Source organism: Camelus bactrianus, chromosome 7 (genome assembly GCF_048773025.1).
Source record: "Camelus bactrianus isolate YW-2024 breed Bactrian camel chromosome 7, ASM4877302v1, whole genome shotgun sequence".
In the NCBI taxonomy this organism is placed as follows: Eukaryota; Metazoa; Chordata; class Mammalia; order Artiodactyla; family Camelidae; genus Camelus; species Camelus bactrianus.
In genome coordinates this window covers 29,564,143-29,589,493 of record NC_133545.1, presented here as the reverse complement: position 1 = coordinate 29,589,493, position 25,351 = coordinate 29,564,143, and the positions used below count along the sequence as shown (strand labels likewise).

General features: G+C 36.2%; 1 protein-coding gene across 3 annotated transcripts in view; it reads left to right on the top strand.

Annotated features, from left to right (window-relative positions):
* The window catches only part of MET (MET proto-oncogene, receptor tyrosine kinase), a 106,277-nt gene that overhangs the window by 55,881 nt on the left and 25,045 nt on the right, over window positions 1–25,351 (top strand). For all 3 annotated transcript variants that reach the window (XM_045511130.2, XM_010947627.3, XM_045511129.2), the window contains 9 exons: window positions 4,025–4,159; window positions 4,936–5,109; window positions 9,685–9,845; window positions 11,994–12,096; window positions 12,208–12,344; window positions 13,029–13,190; window positions 13,970–14,069; window positions 17,442–17,660; window positions 24,880–25,026. In XM_045511130.2, the coding sequence (XP_045367086.2) occupies window positions 4,025–4,159; window positions 4,936–5,109; window positions 9,685–9,845; window positions 11,994–12,096; window positions 12,208–12,344; window positions 13,029–13,190; window positions 13,970–14,069; window positions 17,442–17,660; window positions 24,880–25,026 (1,338 nt within the window). The remainder of the gene's footprint in view (window positions 1–4,024; window positions 4,160–4,935; window positions 5,110–9,684; window positions 9,846–11,993; window positions 12,097–12,207; window positions 12,345–13,028; window positions 13,191–13,969; window positions 14,070–17,441; window positions 17,661–24,879; window positions 25,027–25,351) is intronic.

Below are 25,351 nucleotides of genomic sequence, written 5' to 3'. Positions count from 1 at the left end.
TGGTCTTGCAGGTCCTCAAAAGGTTAATAAATGTAGAGTTACTATAATACCCAACATTTCCACTCCTAGGTATGTACCCAAGAGAAATGAAAATACATTTTCTCACCAAAAGTTGTACTTAGATGTTCATAGCAGCGTTATTCACAATAGCCAAAAAGTAGAAACAACCCAAGTGCCCATCAACTGATGAATGGATAAATAAAATTTATCCAGAGGAATATTACTTGGCAATAAAAAGGAATGAAATACTGATAACATGCTTAAACATGGATGAACCTTTAAAACATTATGCTAAGTAAAAGAATCCAGTCTCAAAAGACCACATATTGTATGATTCCATTTACATGAAATGTCTAGAATTGGAAAATCTATAGAGATGGAAAGTACATTAGTGGCTGCCAGGATGTGGAGGCTATGAGAGGATGGGGTGGATGATGGCTAAGTGGTGTGGAGTTTCTGTTTGAAGTAATGAACATATGCCAAAATTGGTTGTAGTGATGGTTACACAAATCTGTGAGTATACCAAAAAACTATAGAATTGGCTATTTTTTTTAAATGGGGAGAAAACCACATATCTCATGTTATGTAAGAAATAATCTCATGTTAAATTGTATTCATCCTTCTTAAAGAAAATTAAACTCTAAAGCAAATTAATCAGAAGTAAAACTCTATGTGTGAGGTAAGGGAATCTGGCTTTTATGTATTTATAGATATATTACACAAAATTACTTTGTTCAGGGTCATGAATTTGGGGCCCTAACCACAAGTTTTATCTTATTTATACATATATTTCTTCCCCGTCTTCTCTCCCAGATAATTTGAGATCATAGCCACAGCAGTCAAGTGAATTCAGATTCCTCCTTATTCCCTCACCGTAAAACGTATTTGTTTTGTGTTTTCAAGAGCATTAAAAAAAAAAAAGAGGTTTTGAGACCTAAACACTAAAGATTAATTGTCAACACAGTAGAAACTCAAAAGTTAATTGCCAAACTTTTATTTCTTACTAATTGTCCTAGGACTGCCAGGTGATTTATCATAAGAATTAAATTTCAATGCTGGATTCTATTCTGTCCTTAGAAATATCTCCATGACAACCAAAAGGAATTCCTCATTTCTTGCAAACATTGCTTCAGGGATATTTTGAGAGTTAAAGTGGTTACCCAATTATTTAGAATTTCAGCAATAAAAGAAAGTTGAAGAATTAACAATAGAAAGGCATTTTTGGCATTTTATAGCAGTAGGTATCCCTCCAGAGAAAGGGCTAATGATCAACTAGAAAGGTATTTGTATCTGTGATATGACCTCTGCTTAAAACTCCAGTCATCTCCCTGTTCCACACAATCTTCTGTCTTCTCTGGTTCATCCCGTTTTCTGTACCAAGCCACACTCATCTTAGCTCATGATCAAAAGTAGAGCTTGCCGATTATACTAATAACATTTCCTCTGTGCCATCAAAAACTATTTAGATGTGGGTTCTTTCTCCTTAGGCACACTTAACTTGTGCAGCCAAGATTACCGAAACAAGGCAAATATATTGTGAAATTTGTTTTAATGCTTTGACTCACGAGTGGCTCTTGGGAGCTCAGAGTTAAAGGTTTTTTTTATTGGTATTTACTCTGGTGCTCCAAGAGTATATCAGTTGAGTGTTTAAGAAGAGATCAAGCAAACAGATTCTGGCATGAGATAAAGTTCCTTGGAAACCTGACTCTTGTACTTTCTAGCTAAAATTCTGCCATATTTTCTTTATGGAAAATAATAATACCTACCTTGTAGGATTACTGTGAGGAATAAACAACATACTCATTTAAAGCAGCACAACGCCTGGCTCAGTTACCATTATATGTGTTGTTCTCCAGACAAAAAGTCTTAACAGGGATTGTACGAAATCAGTCTATCCAAGTTCCAGAGATGCAAAGAGCTTTTTTGTGAAAAGAGAAAGATCAGTCCTTTCTGGGAAATGAATATTTGGATACGCTTCAGTTATCTGACAAAGCCAAAGATGATGACCTAGTAATTAAGAAAGAATTACTTATTATAGATATAGGAAATGATATTAACAAGAGCAAGAAGATAGGAGAAAAAAAGTAGTCAGAGGTGATTGTTATGTGGCAGGTCTGAATAGAATGGAAGAATACAAGAGAGATGGACACAAAATGCAAATATCCATTGGAAGGTTCAGGGGAACGAATATTCTTCAGTGAGGGAGAAAGCACAGAATGAGGCACAGAGAGCAGAGTCAGGTTATTGAGAAACTGGTGTATTGCTTTGTTTTTGACTTGTATGTGAGAAAACAGAAATTTTTTTTCACCTTTGCAGTGAAAAAAGGGAAGCGATTGGCAACAATCAGGGAAACATGAAAAAATAGGGAAGTGGTAGGAAAAACAAGAAGTGGTGAGCACCAGAAGTAAGTCAGGATTGAAAAGTTGGTTATCTGAAATCTGGATAATTTGGGGTAGAGGCTTTAGAAGTCTAGTGTCCTGATATTCTGCTTTGTAACCAGCACTCAGAGGGAGGCAGAACTGGTAATTGAACTTCTTTTTATTTTCCCTACAAAAGTCACAAGGAACTATTTTGCCCTATATTTAGGAATAACAGTAGTTTCCATCCTTTCCCATCCTGACCAAGTGACCTTTGATCCATCACTTAAATTCTGTGCAAATATAGCCACCCTGCTTAATGGAGATGCTTTGAAAGTATTGAGTGTTTAGAGTAGAACAAAAGTTAGAAAAATGTTCATAATGTTTAACGTTTATAGCTCTTTGAGAGCTTGGTTGGTTTCTCTATCAACAATCCACTTTCTGGGAGCAAATTTGGTACTTTGGGAATCTTCCCAAATTGTTTTAGGCTACTTGACTCCTTTACTGTGCTGAAGAAAAAATTTACTACTGGTTCCCCAGAACATTTATATATTGTGTGTTTGTTAGAATACTAAGCAGTTCTTTCCCAATTTATGGATAAGAAAGCAGAGGTAGAAGGAGTGGTTATTTAATCCTAATCTCATAGATGCCCATGTTTGTCCCATGATTTCAAACCCACAGCAAATAAATGCCCTTTCAATAAAGCATAAAAGGGTATTTGGATGTAGAGCAATTTCACAAAGTCAATTTCAAGCCCAGAACTCAGCCACCTGCACCCTCATGCAGATACAACCTTATGTCCTATTTAAAAATGAGGGGCTGTCTGAGTGCTCCTAAACTCTCCTGTAGTCTGGGTGTTCATCTCAGATAGCCATCTGATTTTATAGCTGGACTTCATTATTACTGGATTCTAGCAACTGGGCAGATGGAAATTATATAGCTGAGAATCATCCCCAATTAGAAATACGTGACAGCAAGAATGACACCAATCATCAAAACTCATTTTCAAGGCTTTGTTAAAATCATCAGGCAGGCCTTATCATAAAAACAGGCCAAGAAGCAGAACTTTATTTATAATCAAACTAATCATGTATTGATGGGGCGGTGGTTTATAAAAACGACAGCACTTAATTTCAGAGTTAGCTGAGGGCGATTTTGACCACAAAAGGTCTATAAATATGGCTTAAGAGTAGTAAAGCTGGAACCAGACCGTGTCTCCAGACTCCCCATTCACTACCCTTTCCGTTACATCAAGGGAAGCTGGCTGGTGAGGAGGGCCAGGAGGATAGCGTGAAAAATAATCCAGAATCCTTGTAACATACGTGAGGTCTTCTGTGCTGGGGAGAGTCTTGACTCCTCCAGTTCCCAATACAATCCTGAGTATTTGTCTGCATGTGCTGGCTGATTGACTGGAAGATCTCCTTCCCTATAAACCATTAAAAGATCATAGGCAAAACTCTTGTCTTGGGAGTTCAGATGAATTGTCTCCAAGGCAGGAGATTAGAAGATGTCATATTGATTTACAGTGAGATAAACTGTTGGGCCTTTGGTTCAAACACCCACGGGCTCTTCTAATCTGTTATCACTATTATCATCCACAATTTCCACCGACGGTATATTTAAACTGAGCGTGTTGAACTAAGAGTGTTTTCTGGTTTGTTTCTCAGGTTGTGGTTTCTCGATCAGTATTGTCAACCCCTCATGTGAATTTTCTCCTGGATTCCCACCCTGTGTCTCCAGAAGCGATTGTGGAGCACCCACTAAACCAAAATGGCTATACACTGGTTGTCACTGGGAAGAAGGTAAGCCCTGGTCCCCAGGGAGGTTCTCTGGATGTGTTTCCTCCTGAGTGGGATATTTACAGCCAGTGTCACGTGGTCCTTTTTAATGTCTCTCTTCATCTGGATTCACCTCTCCTCTATCAAATCCTTGCCTGAGTATTTCAGAGATCTTCTAAAATCAAGTTAATTTTTTACTTGGTAAAGAGTGGACCTGTGGGAGGTCCTCTTCATCATGTGAACTTCTTTTGTCCTGTATTTCTCAATGAGAAAAACAAACACGCAGAATGAGAATTACAGTCCTAAGGGCAGAACTCTAGGCCAGGCAGATAAATCCTGAAATGTACATTGGAATCTGATGCTGGCCAGTAATCCCTTTTCTCTGAGAGAAGGAGGTGCATCTTGATGCCAGAATGATATGTAAACTTACTTAGAATTTCCCAGGGGTTCAAGTATGTTTTCCAGCAGCTTAAACTATACTCTCTTGTTATTTTTAAATCATCTCAGACAGCAAAATGTCCCTACTAAATAGAACCTCTAACATTGCATGATAATGGTTGTGTTCACCAGACAGTAATGTTAACTTTTATCACATATGTGCCAATAGTAGAGGGAAGGAAGGAATTAGATTTTTTTTAATTTAAATTACACTAAGCAGCATTATGTGATTTGCACACGTAGGTGCTATCTCTATTGGACTCTCAAATTATATTTACAGGTATCTTTAGTGTATTCAATTTTTATTTAACAAGCAAACAAAAAACCCCTCTGAAAGCTCTTTCCATCATTTGTCTTCACAGATCACCAAGATCCCGCTGAACGGCTTGGGCTGTGAACATTTTCAGTCCTGCAGTCAGTGCCTCTCTGCTCCTTCCTTTGTGCAGTGTGGCTGGTGCCATGATAAATGTGTGCAGTTGGAGGAATGCCCAGGTGGAATATGGACTCAAGAGATCTGTCTGCCTACAATCTACAAGGTAGGAGTCTCTCTCAGCTGTCATGCATGTTTTTTGGAAAACAAATCTCATTGATGAAAAAAATTAAAAAATTAATATATTCACTTAGCTGTTAAAGCATCAGCCCAAGCACTACCTCCCTCCAGGTTTTTCCTTTAGGGTGGTGTTTGGGCGCATCCCCCAAGGGCCCTGCACTTGAAGAGCTTGCTTCATACTCTCCTTGGGCAATTGCTTTCCCTTGGTGCTATGTGAATAAAAGAGTAGTTGTTAGTGAGCCGCACTGCTCCCCATTTCCTCACACTGGGACCTGATCCCTTCTGACTTGCCTATTCTCTGATTCCTCACCATCTACTTTATCCACCAGGTGGCCAGACATGAGTCTCCATCATATACAGAGATCCACTCATGGCATAACCCAGAACCCTAAACTGGACCATGCAAAGTAGAGATCCCAGCTATCCTGTAGCAATCAAAACAGGGGGTTTTGTTCTCTCTGACACATAGGTGGTGGCTGTCTCATCACTGATGAGATTAGAGGTTACTTCTCAGGGCAAGATGGGAGGCAAGTGAATGGTCAGCACCCATGGGTGGCTGTGTACCTTCTCTCAAAGTTCCTGGAAGAGAAGTAAAGGCATGACTGATGACCACACTAACCTCTATACACTCTGTGAGCCAATTCATTCTTTCATTCATTACAAAAACATTTACTGAGTACATACCAACAGCTGGCACTCCTCTCTACACTGGGAGATAAAGTCCCAAAGAAGACAAAAGCGCCTTCTGCTTTTAGAAAACTTAGCTTCCAGCAGTGGGCTTTAACCATAATGTCGTAGCCACCACCCTTTAACTCTCTGTCGCCTTATTTGCTTAAACATGTGTTTGGCTCTCTGAAAATCTCCATGGCAATTTTTAAAAATTTTTTACTTGATCCAAATACGTTTTGCTTGAAGCTACTTCCCTAGTGAGGACCCAGTGTGTATTTTTTCTGCCTGCATGTGGAACAGTTGGACTCTAGTAAATGGTTCTTGTGAAAGATTCAAGTTAAAGGTCTCGGTTGCCTGGTTCAAGCCCAAGTAAACAAAGTGTGCGAGTCAGAGCAGAAACTGCCCCCAAGCGCATGGCTGTTTTCATTTAGCTACGGTTTGGGGAAAGATTTGTACTGGGTGACTGGGTTTTAAACCAAATCATTTTCTGTTAGGTGTGACACAATTATTAAGAGTTCGCTTGATCAGCTAGAGAATAAACTAGAAGATAGTAAGGGAACAAATTTAAATCTATACTGTATTTTTTATGTACTTTTTGTTTGTGTATTTAATATACTTTTAAAACCACATATAATTTTATACTTTAAAAACACCTAGCCGTGGCAATTTGAGACACCAGAAACCTGAACTCAGCTACTCCGTGAAAGAGAAATGGGGGGGGGGTGCGCGCAATGCGCAGTTAAATCACAAGAATTTCATTTCAAAAACAGCCAAGCTCATGTTTTAAATAAAGAGCAGGTCAAGAACCTGTACAATTTAAACATTTAATTTTGACTAATGTACCTCATTTTATTAGTGGCGAAAGCTATGTTAAAATGGTTAAAAACAGGGTAAATATTTTAGAATTTTCTGGAACCAGAGAATCCTACATAATGTTTGAATCTCCCTCTCTCTCACCTTTCCTAACTCCAACACTGTAGTTGGAAATTTTTTAAAGGTTGCATTGCATCATGCACGAGTCATTAAGGCTCGGGCTGTACGGTTAGAAGGAAAGTAGTGCAGCTGAGTCCATAAATCCCTTTTGGTTCAGAGCTGTTAGGAAGATTTCATGCTGCACTAGAGCGTGACATTTAGCATTCTTACTGCAAAAAATAAGACAGATTATTCATCTTTATCTTATCTGTCAAAATCTGCAGGCACAAAACCTAGCTAATGTGTAGAGTTCCACTTTCCAATAAATGTAAGTTAACCTGCTTTTCAAGATACATCATGTTCAGTGGCTGAAATTCTTTGCAGTTCCACATATGAAAGATTTCAGGATTGCAAGCCCATTATTTTGTTTCAAACCTGTTATCTGATCTTGCACTTAAAGAGCAATGAAACATGCTTCAGAAAAGGAAGAGCATTTTCTAATATATTCTGAATTTATTACGATAAAATTGTCATATCTTGTAGGATTAGAGCCCAATCCCAGTGAGACAATTAAACAGTTTATTAATTGATCAGGAGACTCAGATAAGAAGCAACAGCTATATCTTATGACAGACAGGGGTCATGCCTATATATATAATACACTGGAACAATATATTTGTGACATTTACTGAAGAGGCAAATTTTAATTTTCCAAGGTTTTTGCTGTTATTATTGTTGTTTTCCTATTTACTCCTCACCTTGTTTCCCTGATTGTTAGTATATTACAATATGGGGGGACATTGCAAATTTTAGTTTCCTAAGGTTTTTTGTTATTGTCTTTATTTTAGTTTTCTAATGTATTATCTTAATGGGTTTAAAAACAACATCATTTAAATCATTTTCACCTGTGAAATCACAATAGCTACTTTTGTGGCTATTTCTACCCTATCCAGACCCAGCCTCCATGGCTTTATGCCGGACACTCATTTCCTTCCCACACAGTTTCTCTACCCTCAGGATAACTCAGGGTTTGCCAGACCATTGTTGGTTCTGTCCAAGGGTGTGTAGTCCAAGACTGCGTCCTTCCTTTTCCCCTGGAATAATGAACATTACCCCATAAGCGAAGGGGGATATGTTCAGATGTCCCCCTCTAATATTTCAGTCGGGATGGGAAAGCTCAGTAGAGCTGGCCTTTCAAATCCTGACGGTCTAACAGAGGGTTTCAAACTATGTAAGACAGAAAATGATAATGTATGTAGAGTGACAGGCTTCAATTTTATCATAGAAAGGGGGGATCTGAGCAGTGGGATCGGGCCAACATCAGCCTTGGGCAGCTGTTTTCATTGGGGAAGACTCCTCATTAAAAGAGGAAGCAGCAGCTGTGTGATTGCCTCAGGCTGAAGAGAGTCCTGGAGGGTTAGATGTCTTGTTCTCTCCTACTGGATTTCTAACATAATAATAAACAGATATTTTTTTCTAGCAGTTCTCATTTGGCTAGACATGGACGAGGTAAGTTTTCATGAAAGGCACAACTGTGTAATGGATTTCATGGGTAAAACAGCTATCATAAAAGCAGTAGGCTAAGACTTTTAAAGGGGTTTGGCAACAAGCATAAGGCTTTGGTTTGCAATTATTTATTTGGGAGGGATGGGAATGTTTGCAGATTTGAATTTTGCTAAAAGCCCTTCTGAATTGTAAAAGAATCACTTTTAAACTTTCACTAACTGGCCTTTAGCAAATACCTTTACTAGTTTTTGAGTTGCCTCTATAGCGGTGCTATGTTTTCCCACCATTGTGCTTTACAGCACAATTTACAATATGTCCCCCCAAAAGAGCATTTCCTTTCTCAATTGTCACAAAGCTACTGAGGAGAAGCTTATTTTTAACTTGGAAATATGTTTTGTTTTAATAATTTTAACCTAAGAATAGTTGTCTTATAGGCTTCATAAGGGCCTAATGCTATGTTATATCACAGTTGTCAAATTTTTATTAATAAATTCGTTTTACTTTTAATACACCAAAGATGACTCTGCAATAATGAAATGAACCTATTATTTATTTAATACTGAGCATGAAGAAAAAAGTCAATCCTAGAAATATGATGTACAGTGATGCCAAGGGAGACAATTAGAAACATTGCTACAATGCAGATCACATTTAGGGCTCTCTCCAGTTCTGTTTTTTTTTTTTCCTATTTCTAATGGAAATAATGTATTGAATATATTAAATATTATATCATTTTTAGCTCTGTCAATTAACTAGCTGGTATATATCAAACAGTGAGCAAAGAAAAATTGAAAATTAGTAAAAAATATGAATTAATAAGTATAAAGGAATGGAGTCACTTATTCATTTGTTGATGCCTGGCACATAGTAGATGATTTATAAATAAATAGTGAATGAATGAATGAATAGCAGATATGATTGAATAACATCTATGTGGTTGATATTATGATAGCTGCTGAATGCAACTGTGAAAACACTGGGTACAAAGAGTGTTATTTTTACTATATGACTTTCTCTGGGTGGGGAATACCATAGCGACATAAATGTAGCACACACCCAGAGCAAGGCATATATTGGTGTTTGGCTTCTAGGGCCCATGAAAGAGTTTGGAACAGAGTTCAATCTGGAGGCCTGTGAAGGGGTTCTATAAGCATGTAAAAGTCTGGGCCCGAAGTGTGTCTACTCTAGCCTAAGAAGGAACTCCATGCCCACCCAGGCTGAATCTGCTCTCTCACCCATCTCTAGATCTCCTGAAAACAGCTTGCTTAATCACCCTGTCAGATAGTTTTAATATTTGTTCCAGATTCTCTGAAATTTGTGACCCTTTTTCCTTTGGTAAATATTAAATTTTTTTTAGATACTGGGAGAAGGGAAGGACTTCAGACTCTTGAGGATACATATTTTGTTTGTTTCTTTTTCACATGTTTGAAAGATAATACATTGGGTTTTTTAAAGTTCTGTATTTTCCTTGTAGGTTTTCCCAACTAGTGCCCCCCTTGAAGGAGGGACGACGCTGACCATATGTGGCTGGGACTTCGGATTCAGGAGGAATAATAAATCTGACTTAAAGAAAACCAAAGTTTTCCTTGGGAACGAGAGTTGCACCTTGACCTTAAGTGAGAGCACGACAAATACGTAAGGATCTTAGGATGCTTTGCCAGGCTGTGGTTGGAAAACAGGTTTTGTTTTTGAATGAATACTTGTAAAATTCGCCCTGAAAATCCATCTCTTGAATTAGAAAGGGTCTTGGTCCATTACTCTCCTTGTGGATTTGTTTTCTTTTGTTTTTAACCCTACTTACTCACCAGAATTAAGGAGGGGGAAAGGTGACATTACTTAGGTGAAGAAAAGAATTCAGCATATGGAAGTTTTTCAATCATTTTTGTAACAACTCTTGAGAAATTGTCTGGCTAGATTTGAAAGAGCAGCACTGGTTGGGGTGGTTCCACCTTTAAGTGTTCCAATAAAGGAAATCTCCAACAGCTTTTTCTATAAAAATCAGAAAAGCTCAATATAGACCCTCTCTTCTAAATTCACTTTCTAAACCTCAGAAATGTAGAGAAGCAGTTGAATCACATTTTTTTAACATTTTTATTGAGTTATAGTCATTTTACAATTTATAGTCAAATTCCAGTATAGAGCACAATTTTTCAGTTATACTTGAACATACATATATTCATTGTCACATTGTTTTTTCTCTGTGAGCTACGACAAGATCTTGTATATATTTCCCTGTGCTATACAGTATAATCTTGCTTATCTATTCTGCATATGCCTATCAGTATCTACAGATTTTGAACTCCCAGTCCCTTCCCACCCTCCTCCCCCTTGGCAACCACAAGTTTGTATTCTATGTCTACGAGTCTGTTTCTGTTTTGTATTTATGTTCTTTTTTTTTTTTTTTTTTTTAGATTCCACATATGAGCGATCTCATATGGTATTTTTCTTTCCCTTTCTGGCTTACTTCACTTAGAATGACATTCTCGTGAATCACATTTTTGAGACTCCTTGTTTTTGACGAGTTTAAATTTATATTTAGCTGATATTTATTGGCACTGTAAAGTAAGGAGTGTAGCTCATTTAGCCATTCCCGATTCCTGGGAGGTAACAATGTTATTCCTATTTTACAGAGATAGTAACTGAAGTTCAGAAAGGTGGAGTGTAGATTAGCAGAGGTAATCCAGAGAGTAAGAGCCGAACAGGCCTTCAGACTCAGCTCTACTGATTTAAGACCTATGCCTGTTCTACTATATTCTACATTGTACCTTCTGTATGATCTGAATTCCATAGTGGACAGAGAATCCAGAAATTTGCCATTATCATATAGAAACAACAATCGAACATTCAGAGTTTTATGATTGAACCTATTCTATCAAGTGGTTATTTTATACCTAGTTGAATTCCTTTCAGGGTTATATAAAGTTCTAAATCTACTCATTTTACTGAGACCAAAATGTCAGTTAATCTCATACTTCTTTAGCTTAATGGCAAAACAGATTCATTTTAGAGATCACCCTTATAAGTTCTTGCTCATTGCATTATAAATTAGAACCTATAAAAGTAAAACACAATTCATTTTCTTCTTTAAAAAGATATTTAAAGGGGGGAGAGTATAGCTCAAGTGATAGAGCACATGCTTAGCATGCACAAGGTCCTGCATTCAATCCCCTGTACCTCTCCAAAAATAAATAAATCTAATTACCTCCCCCTACATCCTGTCCCCCCAAAAAGAAAAGATATTTAATAAAACAAATTATATTTATACTTTTAAGGATTGTAATAAGATTATTAATTCAAAAATAATTCTATGGAAAGCCTATCACAATGTCATTATTTTTAAGTAATTTCAATAAACATGTGTAACCACAAAAATGCACTTTTTCACATACTTTAAAGAAGAGATTTTGCTTATTTATAATTAGCCCATTGTTTTATATGCTGTTGAAATACCATTTCTTTATCTTAAGTATGCCAAACATTATGCCTACAATTATATAAGATTAGACTTAGATTATTATGAACTTTTCAATCGGTGAGGTCTGCATCTATGAGTTTTAACATTTCCTAATTTGTCTGTATAAATAATGCAAACAGTCAATATACAGTTTACTATAAAAGTACAGAAATAAAATTACACAGTTTTAGATACTAATGCTTACCTTGTAATTCTGCTTGCTATTTAGAGTAGTCAGCTCACTATGTAGAGATAATGGCCCTTCATATAAAATAGCCCAAGCAGAAAATACCTTTGGATTTGTAACATATTAAATTTTGTTTTTTCAGGTTGAAATGCACAGTTGGTCCTGCAATGAATGAGCATTTCAATGTGTCCATAATTATTTCAAACAATCGAGGGACAGCACAATATAGTACCTTTTCCTATGTGGTAAGTATAGACATTACTTTTCTCATGAGCTAGGATATTTAATTATTACTTAATCTACTTAGAGTTATAAAATTAACAAGTTAGTTTGTTTTGTTTTTATCTCTTGTTCAGGATCCTATAATAACAAGTATTTCTCCAAGTTACGGTCCTAAAACTGGTGGCACTTTACTTACTTTAACTGGAAAGCACCTAAACAGTGGGAATTCTAGACACATTTCAATTGGTGGAAAAACATGTACTTTGAAAAGGTATTGTAAATTTATTTATTGTTGTATCAATCAAGTCAGATTAATATCTGTACCTAGCAAATCAAGAAAAAGATTATTCTTTTGTGGGGAAAAATCAAGATGTTTGTTATTATTCTTCTGCTTACAATACTTCCCCCTTTCCAAATCCATCTATCCCTTTTGCTGATTTTTTATGCCTTTCCCTTATTGTTTACTAATTCCACTTTTAAGTTTTGTCTTTCCATTCACCTTCTTTGTTATACTTTGGATCTCAGCTATGCTATGAGCTGTGAGATTCTGGTAATTGACAATAAATTAAAACAAACATTTCCATCAAGATTTACAATTAAACCAAATCACTTTGGGGAGGTAAGAAACATGAAGGATATTGGGTTAGGAGGGAAATTATGTTTCTTCTTCTTAGAGTTGGGAGAACTCAGTTTAACCAAGTACCAAAAGAATACTTTAAAAATTGCTTAAAATCCCAAATACTTTGAAGTCAAGGATGGCTTGTCCACAACAAAGCTAAGTTTAGGATCCAGTCAAATGTAAACAATCTACATTAGAAAGAGTTTTTTTCTAGACCACATCAGGAAATTCCCATTTAGGAGCCATTGAGTGATATCCTTTTGATTTACGGATATAATTCTAAAATATGTGTATCTCTAAGAGCTAAGGTACATTTTCTTAATTTTTTTTGTTCAGTGTGTCAGATAGTATTCTCGAATGTTATACCCCAGCCCAAACCACTCCAACTGAGTTTCCTGTTAAATTGAAAATTGACTTAGCCAACCGAGAGATAAACAGCTTCAGTTATCGGGAAGACCCCGTTGTCTACGAAATACATCCCACCAAATCTTTCATTAGGTAAGTAAAAGCTTCTGATGGGTATAAGACGATAATGAACATGAGGATGATTGGCTGTTGAATACTCAAGAGGAAGACAGTTTTATCTCTGGCTTTGATGCTGTTGCATTTTTTCTTTTGAAGGCTGCTTGTCCAATTTAGGAGTGAAAACTACATTCAGGTTCTGAGTACGATTTGACTTTATCAGTGCTAGTTTATGCCAAGAAATATTTTATCCTATTATATTATGTTTTAAATAGATTTCAGTAAAACAGTTTAACTGGGCACTGTAGTATTTATGCACTTATATTATGTACATTTCAATTCTATACTGACCTTAGTGCCCAAAGGTGAAATCACCTTTTTCTCTCCGTTCTTCTCTTCACCCTGCCTACTTTCCACACAGCTTTTCCCTGTACCAGACTCCCACTGAGTTAGTATCTCATTGGACCCAGTTCAGTCTGCCTTGTTTCTGTTAATTCTATCAGTCTAGCAACAATAATTAATTAAGTTCATTTTTCTTTGTATTTTTTTTTTCAGACAGGGAAAAAATAGTTATTCTGCATATTTGGTGAATAAAAAGAGAAATGCATTTCTTCAGCTTATGAAATATGAATTTTAAAAAATATTTTTAAGTTAAGTAAGTTGTTTCTAAAGAAAAGTTATCACTGAACTTCCATTTGACTGACTGTAGCTGTAACTTGCAATCACTACGTGTGATTTAATGTAATTTCTCCCCTAAAATACTTGATAAAGAAAGAACCTCTCAACATTGCTATTTTTTCTTTTATTTTTGCCAGTGGTGGGAGCACAATAACAGGTGTTGGAAAATACCTGAATTCAGTTAGTGTCCTGAGGATGGTAATAAATGTTCATGAAGCAGGAAGGAACTTTACCGTGGTAAGTACTTTGAGTGATAGTTGCACTTAGAGTTCTGTATCTCTGCCTCTACCTCCAGCTTTCATGGTACTGGAGACATTTCAGTTTTGCCTTTAATGTTTGCTAGTTATCTTCCTTGCAGGGTAAGTCAAATACTACTTTTTGTTCAACAACAAATATTATCTAGTCTCAGGCTAACATGATTAAACAAAACGCACACACACACTGTCTTCTCATTGTATCCTCACAAGGAGGAGAAAGAAAAAGGAAGCAAGCTCTCTTGTGTCTCTTCTTATAAGGACACTAATTCCATCATGAGAACCTCACTCTTATGACCTAATTATCTCCCAAAGATCCCATCTTCAAACACCATCACATTGGGCATTAGGGTTCCAACATATGAAATTAGGGAGAACACATTCAGTCCATCGCCTTTTGCTATCCTCTCTTTTTAATGCACCACAGAATATCAACCCTTTTGCTCTAATAAAATGTCTAATAAGAGCCTCTAATCTTGCTGCAGCACCCTTGTCTTCCTAAGTGGCAGGCACACAATGTTTTCTGATGCACCCCCTTTTCTTACCATTCTTCTGTCCCTTTGTTAGCATGTTGTCAAGTAATGAGAAAGAAGAATACTTATGTCCTAGAGTGTGTATGTTGTTTGGTATTTCTCTACCTTTTATTCTTTCATTTGCAAGATCAGTCAGAATTTAACTGAATGCCTCCTTGAAAGCGATTGACCTATTTTGTACTCTAACAATTTATATAGATCACATTAAAATGGTAGTTTTACTTTAGACCTCAGGAATTTTGGAGTTATTTACACAGATTTCATATTTTTGTTGTTTTTCTTTAATATGAAATACCCATAATCTAGTTGGACTTGTACACACAACTTAGAATGGAAGTTCTAAGTGCCTCTTCTCAAGCCAGGTCTTGATTGGGAAGGTAATAGATTGAATTACAGCACTTCCTTTTAGATTCCCATCCAATATTTCTTGAAGGCTAAGGCTGCAGTGTGCTTTAATTACAAAAACCAATTTGGAGCTAAAAATGTCAAGCCAAATCACCAAACAATAAGGTCATCTCAAATAAGATTTTTCTTGACCTTCTCAACCAGCCACATTGCATCACCTCTAAAGAGTATTATTAGATTTTTATGATACTCCTGAGAGATTGTACTCCAGAGAGCCACTGTATGAAGTAGAGAGCTTTGAAACCAATCCCCACACACAGCCGCAAACAAAGTTAGAATACCACTGCTATTAATTTAAAGGACATCAGTTCTCCACAAGCAGGCATAACAATTTTTCATTAACCTATTAGAATAACAATAGCCCTCTTTGGTGTTGGCATGTGACTTTTTAAAGTAGAACTCTGAGAAATTATAGTTTATCTAATTCACACCAAGCTTGTGTTACTAAAACAATGGCTAAGTTTTCTTCCTTCTCCCTCACCAGCATTATGAGGACACATGGCTTTATTCATTCATTTGTAATCAAATTGTTATTAAAAACCTCCTAGTTGTGAGACATGAGTCCAATATGCCAAGAAAGATTCAAACAATGGTAGAAGATTAAAATCGCGTCCATTTATACACGGAAATGTAAACTTCTATTATTTTAGCCGCAAACATATTAGTACAGTAAAACTATTTGAATTGGATAAGAGTGAAAAATTCAGTGGGTCTGTTTGACTATTGTTTGTGAAAATTACCTCATAAAGAGATGTGTGTTCCTTCCAGGTTCTCTGCTTTTTATAGAATTTGAAGCTGATCATGATTGAATTGAATCATTATTTAAAAGATAAAAACTCTTGGTCAGGTCTAATTTAGAAATATCGATCCGCCACAATAATTTTTAAATCCAACAAACTCAAATCTTTTAAAATAAAAATACAAATCATCTTCTTAAACAAATTGCATATTAATTTGTTAAATCGCATTATGTCCTAGAAGCCAGCAATTTATTGTATAGTTTTCAAATTTCTTGTTACGTAGAGAATTATTTTAATGGCAATAAAATTGTTCATTTCCATTTTTCAAGATGATAGGAATAAATAGCTTTTAGCATTATAATATAAATTTGATACAAAACTAAATAAATTTTATTCATATTATATCTATGTATCAGTTTTCTTTACCTGATTATAGTGCACATTTTTAAATGTAGGATAATTTTTTAAATTATGTATTTAAAAATATCAAATATCCAGTTTTGTTTGTGGCTTTTTATGTATGTCTTGAGTCCTTTTTCTGTTGTGGACATAAGTAATTGTTTTATCTCCAACTCTGCTTGTCAAAGGAGAGGAAATCAAAGGGATGTTGTTGCTTGTTTGTCTTTTCCTTGAGGGGAAAAAATGCAACCGTTTAACCTTAAATGTGCCACTTTGTGTTGCTGGTTTAGTCTAAGCACAATCAAGAGGAAACCACATTTTCCAAGCTTCTATAAATCAGAATTACAAAGGGGAAGATTTGAAATGACAGATCAAAGGCCATAAAATAATAATAGCAGAGGCTTTGTAAAATAGAGAGCATAGGAAAAGATTTACTAATATAGAATACAGAGTGAGCAAGAAACCACACAGTGTGGGAGTTAGACGATTTTTGGAGCCAGTGGCCTTGGATTTATTTTCCCTACTTTGCCACTCAGAGCTGTGTGACCTGGTCTGATGACATCAGCTCGAAAATCTCAGATTCTTCATCTCTAATATGTGTGTAATCATAGCATCTACCTCATAGGATTATTGTGAGAATTAAATGAGACCAACCTTGTAAAGTATTTTGCACAAACCTGGCACTCAGTAATTGATAGCTTAAAACAGACTAATAAGATGACTTAACTATGTAGTTAATTATAATGTGAAGCGTATGGTGCTTGGCAGTGGACAAAGCACTTTACCATGCAGTATTCCACCTTGTGAATAGCATTTTAATCTTAATTCCTAAATAAAGAAACTGAGTGCCCAAGTAAGGTCTTTGCCCTGATTCTCACAGGTTAGTTTAAAGCTAGGATGTGAATAAGGACTTCTAACTACACAAAATCTAGCTCCCACCCTTCCATAGCAATTTCATAAATAGTCACCCTCTAGGTGACTGTCCTGTCTTCTTAAGGAAAATAAAGTGATGAAGAGAGACAGCTTCAGATAGATCAGCATAGCTTATTCCTAGCAAGTGAAGCTCTGTAGCTCCTTCGAAGAGCTGCATTGTTTAGATAATCTTACATCTGTCATGTTTCCAGAAATTTGTTCTTCAACATTAGGAAATTAAATGGAGATTTCTTCAAAAATTATTTACTTTCAATTGATTGTCTGAATCAGTGAAATGTGAAAGTTGCTATGATGTTATCAAAGCACGGTGTTCTGTTCACAGTGGATAATTGTGTCTTACTACAGGCATGTCAGCATCGCTCTAATTCAGAGATAATCTGCTGTACAACTCCTTCACTACAACAGCTGAACCTACAACTCCCTGTGAAAACCAAAGCCTTTTTCATGTTAGATGGGATCCATTCCAAACACTTTGATCTCATTTATGTACATAATCCTGTGTTTAAGCCTTTTGAAAAACCAGTGATGATCTCAATAGGCAATGAAAATGTACTGGAAATTAAGGTAAGAAATGCTTAAAATGCTCTCTTAAATCACCAACTTGCACTTAATTGAATTCATAGCTATGTGAATAGAATTGTTGTACTTGGTCATTATCTTATACTACATCAGCAAATATCTAAGCTCTGAAAAACAAATCTTATTGACATAAGACTAAAACGTATGTATAATCATGGACTGCTTTTTAACGAAGTATTTAAAAACTCTTTCTTGTGTATATATTAAAAAGTAGTAAATGTGGGACACAAATCCATTAAATAAGCTGCCTGTGATGCATTATTCTGCCAGTGTTTTGTATTTCCCTGGATGCTCATTATAAGGTAAAAGGGAAGAGTCTTAAATGTAAATGCATCAATTGTAGTTCCGTACTTCCTTCCAATACTTGGAATTTTATATCTGGGTGTGGTCATCTCTAAGCTGTTTTATAAATGGAGCTGGATTTCCTTTACCTCAGGAATATATTAGCATCTAAATATAATTTAATTGGACAATAATAGATCATCTTTTCTCACCCAACCTGTTGCAAAGACTACTAAAGCCCAGAGAAGTTAACGTGATGAAATTGTGGCAGAACAAAGGCTAAAATTCAGCTCTTTTATGTTGCTTCAGTCATTTTTACTTCAAATAGTAATAAAAGAGGCAAAATGGTCAAAACTTTAATTATCTATAGCTCCAGTCACTAGAAACAGCAAAATATTTTTCCTTCAACATGTTGTGTTAGACATGCAGAATTTTCCCCCGAAAGACAGCCTGCATGACAATATGAACAAACATCAAGTAATAGGATAGTCCCTGTTTAGATGTAATATCAATTCCCATAGATCGTCTCCATCTAAGTAAGAATACATTTCTACTAAAAATTTTCTGCTTTTTCAAAACAAGATTTTATCTACAGCCAAACCCATGCACACGTTCACGCACATACAAGTTTACTAACCTCGCAATTGTGTTTTGTACAATAATTAAGCAAGCCCAGCATGAAATTAAATGGAAGCCTGTTTCAATGAACAGCATGTTTACCATAGCAAAGTTCTTTCATCTGCTTCTTTAATTAGTTTTAGAAAAGGAGAAAGCTTTTATTGCTTCTTTTTTTTTCAGTAAAACTAATCTAGTGTGACCTTTTACTTTCAACAATTACTGTGTTTGCCATTTGAAAGATTCCATTTGGTTTTTCTTGATGAAAACAATGGTTTATTTGCAAATATTTTTACACCCAGAGAAATCCCATTTTTTGTTCCTCTATCTATCATCAAAGGATTAGATAAATGGTTCTTTATCCTTCCAAGCAGTCTTATATGAAGGAGAAAACTCCTTTTTCTGTAAATTAAATACCCATTATTCAATGTCCTGTGAAACCGTTGAACCAAGAAAAACATGATTTGACACCATCCTGAGCCTTTCCATACTATTCCCAACCTGGCCCAAGAGGTCTCTGGAAACAAACACAAGACACTTTCTTTTCTTGCCTGTACACAGAATGACTGTTTTCTCTAACAAGTGTAAGCGTACAGCACCTGTCATGTCACAGAGTGGCAATCTGGGGGAAAGGGAGCAGTTTAGGGGGACTGTTTTGGTGTCATAATTTAATCGTCTCCGAATTCCACTTTACTTACGTGTAAGAAGAAATCTAAGGTGTAGGAGAATCTTTGCGTGACTGCAGTTTAACCCTTTACCAGTTTCTAAAGTTGATCACATTAAAACCTCTGCCTCTCAGAGCAGAAACAAAGGAATGTAAAGCAAAAGAAAAGAAAAGAGAAGTTCTTTGTCTCTTCTGGACAAGTAGTGGATTGCTTTTATTAAAAGAAAGGAGGTCATTTTATTTCATGTTGTGTTTGTTCAATTAGCATTCAGAACATAAATATGAAGTATGTTTGTGTTCCATCAGTGAAAGCACTGTGGAAAGAATCGTGTTTAGAGTGAGATTTGCTTGTTATTGCCAGGAAGAGTTCGTGCTCCTCAGGCAGCCCTGCATACAAGAATTCCTTGGCTAAAGAGAGGTTGTGATAGTTTCCAGCCTTAGTTGAGAATTGCCTCAGTCAGCAATTGGCCCAGTGACTACACCATGGCCAAGAGGGTCAGCCAAGTTTGGATCAAAAATACGTAACTGAGACCAAGGATCAGTCACTCCTCAAGACAAATCAGAACCTTATCAATATGAGAGGTGGTTTATGATGAAGGCTTAGGCACCAGTTGTAGGCAGTGGTCATCAGAAGTAGACATCTCTTGGGGAGTACACATTAGGACTCAGTGTTCATGTCAACAACAGCTCACATTTGTGTGGAATTTTAGTTAACACAGTACTTCAACATACGTTGTTTCATTTGAGACTCATGTGGACTTATGAGGTTGTAAGGTCAGTGATGTTTATCCCCATTTATAGATGAGTAAATAGGGGTTTAGAAAGATTAGGTAATTTATCTTGGGTCACCTAGGGAGCAAGCAGCATAACAAGGGCTCAGACTCAAGTTTCTTTATCCCAAATTTGGTCTTCTTTCCACTAAATTACAGAGCTTTTCATGTTAACTTTCATTTAATGTATACCAAAATACCTTTCATAATAGAGAAATTTTCTGTCATATGGTATGAAACTGTTTATACAATTCTTTAAGTAAAATAGCTCTAAACTCTCTCAAATAATCTAAAAATCAATTCTGTTTAAGGAAACCCTATATTTTCCCTAATTATCTTATTATATGCCTTTTAATGCATGAGCATGTTTTATGAAAACTAGAGAAGCACAGTATTTAATGCTGGAACAAGGGCTGCCTGACACTGCCCGGGGGCGGGGGGGTTCATCTTATTCTGGAGCACACTAATGTACATGGTAATGGAGAGACTTCAGAAGTCCAATTTGGAAAATTGGCTAAAACAAGAAAAATGGAGCAGGAAGATCAGCTTAAGCAAGGAACAGGGGCTCGGGCTACGACACTGTGAGCACAAGAACAAAAGTTGGGAGCTCAGTTAGAGACCTGTGTCAGTGTCTGGGCACCAGAAGGATCTAGAAGGGAGAAGAGTTCTGAGCTAACTCAGTCTTCCTGCTGCCCAGAGCCAGCCAGAGTTTGTCTTCCTTCCACTTCTGACTAGTGTACGTGCAATTATAGGCCCAAACCCATTCACAACCACTGTTGAGGCCAGTTCTGTCTCTAGACGGGGTGGAAATAAAGGGCTCTTTTCTTAGAGGTCATTTGGCCCAATGTCAAGGCCTATTCTTATTGCTGGTGCTTGTAAATTAGTACAAGTGACCCTTGAACAACACAGGTTTGAACTGCACGTCCACTTACATATGGATTTTTTTCAATAAATACATACTAGAGTATTATATGACTCGTGGTTGGCTAAATCCATGAATGCAGAACCTCAGATAAAAAAGAGGGCCTACTGAAGTTGTACATGAATTTTCAATTGCATGGGGTTCAGTGCCCCTCACTCCCACATTATTCAGGGGTCAACTGTATTTCCCTGTGCTGCACACTTTAATATGCATTCTGTAGGGGAAACAAAAACATATTCCAGGGCACATAGACAGCACCTGTGGTTTCCCAGTACCCCAAATAGCCAATGAAGAAACTAGTTTAATTTTGGTTCACTCAGCTTTTTTGAGATGAACTTTTTTCTGGGAACTTTTTTCCCCAAATGTCTATTAACCTCCTATGACTTAGTTTGAAGCTTTCTGTTAAGATTCTTCGGCCCATTTCCTAAGCTGAGGGACTCATATCCTCTGGGTAAAGCGTAAGTGTCACCACATCACCACCACCACCACCTCACTGATAGTCTGCTGCTAGCCTCCTTGGACCATGGCCTGGTTGAGTCCTGCTACCATCCCACCTCACTGTCTTAGCCGACTTTCCCAGACTCAACATTGTGGCCACCTGGAGGTATGAAAACTTGTGGGACCCCTCCTATTGTAATGCTGTTGTTCATATCCTACCCCTTACACCTCCATCTGCTCTGTTCTATAACCAGCTTAGACATGGGTTCCCAGGCCTGAGTCTGGGTAGAAATATGCATCATAAGTAGCCAGAATTGCAGAGCAAAGAGACAAGGGACGTCCTGATATGACACATTGGGAGTCATAGTTTTTCAGTTTAGAAATGTTTTCATTTTGACATTACATCAAGAGGAAGAAACACTTACTCATCTTTATGTTCTCAGAAACTAGCATTGTATTTATCACATAATAGTGGACAGTAAATAGATTTTGTATCAAATAGAATTGATTTGCTTCAGAACCAAGTCCGTTCTTGAACCTTAGTTCTCAATGTGTAAAGCAGGAAGTACAATAATGCCTACCTCAGGGAAGTGTCTTTACAAGATAAAACAAGATAATTATAACTCTCAATTGCTCTGTGTGTGTAAGGGATTGAAGACCAGAAAGCTCCTTCTATTTTGTTTTATTTTAAAACCTATATATTACCATTTTAATGACTGAAAAACTAAGCCAACTTTGTAAATATGTTCCACTATTTAATAATAGTTAATATTAAATAATAAAAAGTAAATAATAAAATTTCTAAACATATACCTTTTTTTCCTCAGCTTGATAAAGCTATGTTTATTTTAAATGACAAAAAGTATCCTATACCTTTTTTTTTTTTAACTCAAGTCCCTTTGTTATATAGATTGGGCTTCCAGTATCACTTTTGTGATATCTCAGATTGTAGACTTTTAAAATAATCACTACCTCCTAGAAGAAAACATAGGCAAAACATTTTCTGGCATAAATCTTAGCAATGTTCTCCTAAGGAAGTCTATCCAGGCAATAGAAATAAAAGCAAAAATTAACAAATGGGACCTAATTAAACTAATAAGCTTTTGCACAGCAAAGTAAACCATAGGCAAAACAAAATGACAACTTACGGAATAGGAGAAAATATTTGCAAATGATGCAACTGACAAAGGTTTAATTTCCGGAATATAAACAGCTCATACAACTTTGTAAATAACAAAAAAACAAGCAACCCAATCCAAAAATGGGCAGATGACTGAAACAAGGAATCCTCCAGTGAAGACATACAAATGGCCAATAGTCACATGAAAAAAATGCTCAATATCGATAATTATCAGAGAAATGCAAATCAAAACTAGAATGAGGTATCACCTCACACCAGTCAGAATGGCCATCATTCAAAAGTCCTCAAACAATTGGAGAGGGTGTGGAGAAAAGGGAACCCTCCTACACTGTTGGTGGGAATGAGGTTGGTGTAAGACATTATGGAAAACAGTTTGGAGATTTTTCAAAAAAATAAAAATAGACTTACCATATGATCCAGAAATATCACTCAAATGTGAAATCTAAAGAAAAAAGAAGACACTAATGAACTTATCTACAAAACAGAAACAGACTCACAGACATAGTAAACAATCTTATGGTTACCGGGAAAAGAGGTGGGGAAGGAGGGGAGAAGGGATAAATTGGGAGTTTGTGATTTGCAGATATTAACTACTATATATAAAATATATAAAAAATTTTTTTCTATATAGCACAGGGAACTACATTCAATGTCTTATAATAACCTATAATGAAAAAGAATATGAAAACAAATAGATGTATGTATATATGTATGACTGAAACATTGTGCTGTACACCAGAAATTGACACATTGTAACTGACTATACTTCAATTAAAAAATGATAAAGATTTTAAAATAAAATAAAATTATCACTAAACACACAAAGCTAATAATTTCTTATGTAAGTCACTAATTATCATGTATTTGTTAGTAGGCACAAATGAAAAGGGATTTCGTTGTTCAGCTGTGTAATCTGTTTTTGTTTTAAAGACGCTTTTATGCATCATCCTAGGCAACCCTGAGCCTAAAAGTATTAGAAGTGTAAATTCAGTATGTTCATCCCTTCCCCCAGCCTTCATTATTATCTAAGCAAGCAAGACACATTTTAGTCATTCCCTCATAAATCAAGCCCTTCAGCTCTTTAATCTCTTTCCTTTGTCATTCCCTGAATTCCCTGCAATATGTGAGCCAGTGCCTTAGCCCTTCTCAGACCTAACCAACAAGTTGTCATTTGAAGCCCCAAAGTGACCGATTAGATTTATGTGCTTCTACGTTGACTTGCCCTGTGTAGTGACCTGGTTCAAAGGGGTACACATATTGCCTCTAGAAATATCATAAGGATAGAGTTTGTCTGTATCTGTTTTTTCTTAAGCTCCAAATTCATGTTAGAAAGAAGTATTTTCTTCCAACTTCTTTTCCCGGGATAATATCTAACTTGCCAATCTATTGAGATACATATGAGACAATGTATGTAAAAGCAGTTTGCCAAGTATTAAAGATCATATAAAACAAAGTAGGAACAAAGTAGTAGTAGTGTAGTTATTATTGGATGCTCTTTGTCCCTAAGAAAAATACTAATATGTTTTAATATCTCTCTCCTCAAAGTAATGACTTTTTAATTAATAACCCTACTCGTTAAGTGAGAAATTGTACCTCTTTTCACTTCTTTCCCAAGGCTAATTAGTGGTTTCTTCAACAAAACGTTGATATTTTAAATGCCTAATGGTAACTTCAGTTAACTAGATATATCAAATTGAATAATGTTTTTAAAGACCTCATGTAGTTATGTAGAATTTTTCAAAATAATGGAATCATGTTCTCAAATCATAATGAGGGTCATACGGTGTCTTATGAGAATTTCTTTAAAAATGGATTCATTTATGTATAGGATCCAACTGTGCAAGATGGATGAAAAGAAACTGCTCAACTCAAAACAACAAAAGGAATTTATTGACATAGATCAATTATATCAGAATCTCTGGAGATGGGACCCAGGCATCACTAGTTTATAAAGCCCTCAGTGTGATTCTAGAAGTGAAGCGAAAGCTGGGTATCCCTGCATTAGACAGCTCAACAACTGAATCTCTAAATTGTTTCCCTTTTGCCAACCATCAATGCCCCCTGAAAACATTAATAAGGTGATTATAAATAAGATCATTCGACGTAAAGGTGTAAACCAAGAATCTATTTCCTTTTCTCTGAATTTCAATTTGATGCAAAAGCTATATGCTATGATTCTTGGCTAATTAGCACCCTGAAATGGTCATGCTGTCTTTCAGCCATCCAAATTCCCATGAAAATGAGTATCAGAAAATCACATGGCTTGGCAAACAACAAGGCCTATGTTTGCAGTGTATTTATATTCCTTCACAATTGTTTGCATTCCTGCAAAATTGTGAAGTGTTAACAATCTCTTTTTTTTTTTCTTTCAGGGAAATGATATTGATCCTGAAGCAGTTAAAGGTGAAGTGTTAAAAGTTGGGAATAAGAGCTGTGAGAATATACACTCGCATTCTGAAGCCGTTTTATGTACGGTCCCCAATGACCTGCTGAAATTGAACAGCGAGCTAAATATAGAGGTGGGATTCTTGCTTTCCTCTCATGATGTAAATAAAGATGCCAGAGTAATTATGTCACTACAGGCTTAAAATAAATCATTAAAGCTCATTTGTCTGTTGGCTTTGGCTCATCAGCTCAGCCTTGATTCTTAGTTGTTGTTTTAGAAATAGTGAGTTTTTTGTTGCACTGACTCCTTCCCAAGCTTCACAGGGTAGATCTCAAAAGTCCTTGGTAGCCTTACTCCCTCTCCATCATACCATACTCTTGGCAAAATTTGCTATAATGCTCAGGAAGGATAAGGACACATTCAAGAGTGCCCTTTCTCCACATCTCACCACCCCAGGA